The 2,852-nt window shown below is 29.6% G+C and overlaps 1 protein-coding gene across 1 annotated transcript in view; it reads left to right on the top strand.

The window, feature by feature from the left end:
* Positions 1 to 314: 314 nt before the first annotated feature.
* LOC107440602 (monocarboxylate transporter 12) overlaps positions 315 to 2,852 on the top strand; it is a 10,824-nt gene continuing 8,286 nt past the window's right edge. The window contains exon 1 of the mRNA XM_016053577.4: positions 315 to 604. Coding sequence (XP_015909063.3) covers positions 418 to 604 — 187 coding nt within the window. The 5' untranslated portion in view covers positions 315 to 417. The remainder of the gene's footprint in view (positions 605 to 2,852) is intronic.

Raw genomic sequence — 2,852 nt, 5'->3', positions numbered from 1 at the left:
TATATATATATATATCCAGTCGATTCTGAAAGAGTTAATGAGTCATTATTTGAAACTGATTTCGTCGTAAAATCAGAAGGCTAATCATATTTAACTCGTTATAAATTTTTATTTTTTTAATATCAGCCTTTTGTCAGTGACTTGTAAACAGGTCACACTCGATCGTTAAAACAAGCTATATATCTTTTCTACGTTCATACAATATTGTCTTGTAATCAGCTTATTTCTAAAAAATATCTTTCATTTCATTGAATGAAGAAAAAAAAAATTTCTTGACGTCATTTTCACGCTAGTTATCTTTTTTGAGGAATAGTAATCTGAAGCGTTGAAGGCTTAGGGAAGGCGAAATTTGGACGCTTTCCAAAGTTGAAAGTTTACGAAAACAAATGTAATGCTGGACTATCAGAATGATCATTCATGGACAATGGGATGAGCGAAAAGGATTTCGTCGTGATTGTGGCAGCGTTTTGGGTCAACTTTTGTCTCCTCGGTGTTCTGAGATCTAACGCACTTATTTACAAAGCCTTTGTGGATGTCTTCGAAGTGAACAGACAATACGCAGCATGGCCTTCCGGGATATTCGGATTTTTCATGTGTGTAACAGGTTAGTGAACTTATTTTTCTGTCAGAAAAGTTATTTTTTTTCTTGGTAGTAAAAATAAAACTTTGATTTAAAAAATAAACCTTTACTGGCATTTAGATAAAGTTAAGTATTTTAATTCATAATACATTCTTTTTTTGCCTTTTTAGAACTTAGGTTAAAAAGGAAGTAAAAAGCCCTAAGAATGAGTCCGTTTGCTGAAGTCGTAAAAGCGGTTATAAAATAATTTTCGTTTCGAAACCCGTGGAGCAATTTGATTCCACCAAAATAGAACACTATCTTAGCTGAAATTCTTCAAAATCTGTCGGTCCATAATTTGATAGTTAAAAAACAACGAGGAACTAGTTTGTTTACACGAATTTGATATTTTGCCCAAGAATATCAGCAAAGAAGCGTACTTTTACGTACCCAGGAAATGATGACCAATCACAACAAAAGCAGCTGTCTACTGTCCCTGGCTATGCTATTAGACGCACTATAAGATTCCATGTAAAATTATAATTATCATGTGATACAATACAGCTGTATTGTTTTTACCCGGATGAAACCGGTTTGCATTTGTTTAAGCTCCTGTATCAATTTGTTAACATTGTAATACAATAAGTTTAAAATAAATACAAATAGGAAGTATATAAGTATAAAAAAAATTCTCCTGCATAAATTCCCATTACATGTGTCTTTAAATATAAAAGTATCGGCTATAAACTCGTATAAAACATGTAATTATTAAGAAACTACAGTGCGTTTCGCAATTTGGTCTAATTATTATAATACACTAATATAATGCTTGATATAATAAATATTCTATATAACATATTGTTAAATTTATCCAATCGTTGAAATTATGTTATATATTGTCTAATTTAACCAACTGATACACGATTGCAAACCGGTTTCAGTCGCATGAAAACAATAAAGCTGCATAGTATTACCTGATAGTTAAGATTTTTCATAGAATCTTGAAAAATGCGTCGAATAATGTGGCCAGGGACTGTAATATTAACACGATTTTCGTTCTGGTTTCTTTTGAACTTTTAGCTAAGCTTTTTAATTTTGCTTAATTTCGCTTTGCAATTTTTATATAAGTACTTCAAATAATTTTTTTAAATTATAGTTTTGATATGAAAGGACATGATACTTCGCCTGCAATAATTTTTTTAATACTTGAAATGTGAATTCTGTAGAAAACATATATCTTTCCCCCACTCTGCAAAAATTTTAAATTTGTATCCACTTTTTAAGAATTGCTACCTTACTGAAAATGATCTAATTTTCGTTTGGAGATATTTCCCCCTTAGTTATTAAAACGATTCTTGCTTTCTTTTTAACAAAGATATCACTTTAAATTTTCTTTAGTAAGCAAAATATTCATTTGTCATACAAATTAATATTTTGAAATTTAGTTTGACGTGAAAAAATAAAATTTACTATTGTGTAATATTTGCAATAAATTTGATTTTTAAATTTTTTGTTTTGTCTTCTACTAAAACTTTGTTTACTAAATGAAAACATTGTATTCTACCCACACTGGACACTATAGTTTGCTACATAATATATTTAAGCAATTTTACAAAAATTTGTTTTTAATTTTTTTAATGTTTTGGTGCCGCATTAATTTTTAAAGAAATTAAGATAGATTTTGAAAAAATATATTTAGCCTTGTTGAATATATTGTTTTTATTGAAAAACAAATTTTCAATTAGAGGAAAAATTCTTTTAACTTTAAGTTACTGACTTTTTTAATTTAGTATCTCATTTCAAAGAATAATAGTTTGTCATTCAATAGTTTCTCATTTCACTACAAAGGTTTTGCTTCTTTATATTATATAGGAAAAATTCCGTTCTTGATAATTGAGGTCAACTTATGCAGGTGTCCAACTTGGCAGGTTTCACTGTATATGAATTTTTCAGGAATTTCAACATGAAATCATTTCACATCATAATTTTTCCAACAAAATTTTTAACACGAAAATAACAAATGATGAAATTTAAGTACTTCGTCACTGGTGGTGGTGGTTTCGTACGCCTGTAAAGGCAGAGGGGTGCGATCTATGGCCAAGATTCGACTTTTGCCACACCCATACGTCACGCCCGTTTATAGGGTGGACCCATTCATCCACAAATCGCCATTTTGATCTGAATCAGAATACAATCAATCTACTTCATCACTATTATAACTAATAATATTCGTCTGAAATTTTGATCAGATCAACTGAAATTGTCATTTTTATTCATTAACTAGCAAAATATT

Source organism: Parasteatoda tepidariorum, chromosome 2, assembly GCF_043381705.1.
Source record: "Parasteatoda tepidariorum isolate YZ-2023 chromosome 2, CAS_Ptep_4.0, whole genome shotgun sequence".
NCBI lineage: Eukaryota > Metazoa > Arthropoda > Arachnida > Araneae > Theridiidae > Parasteatoda > Parasteatoda tepidariorum.
Note: the sequence above shows the minus strand (reverse complement) of the source record. Positions and strands in the feature narration are given on the sequence as shown.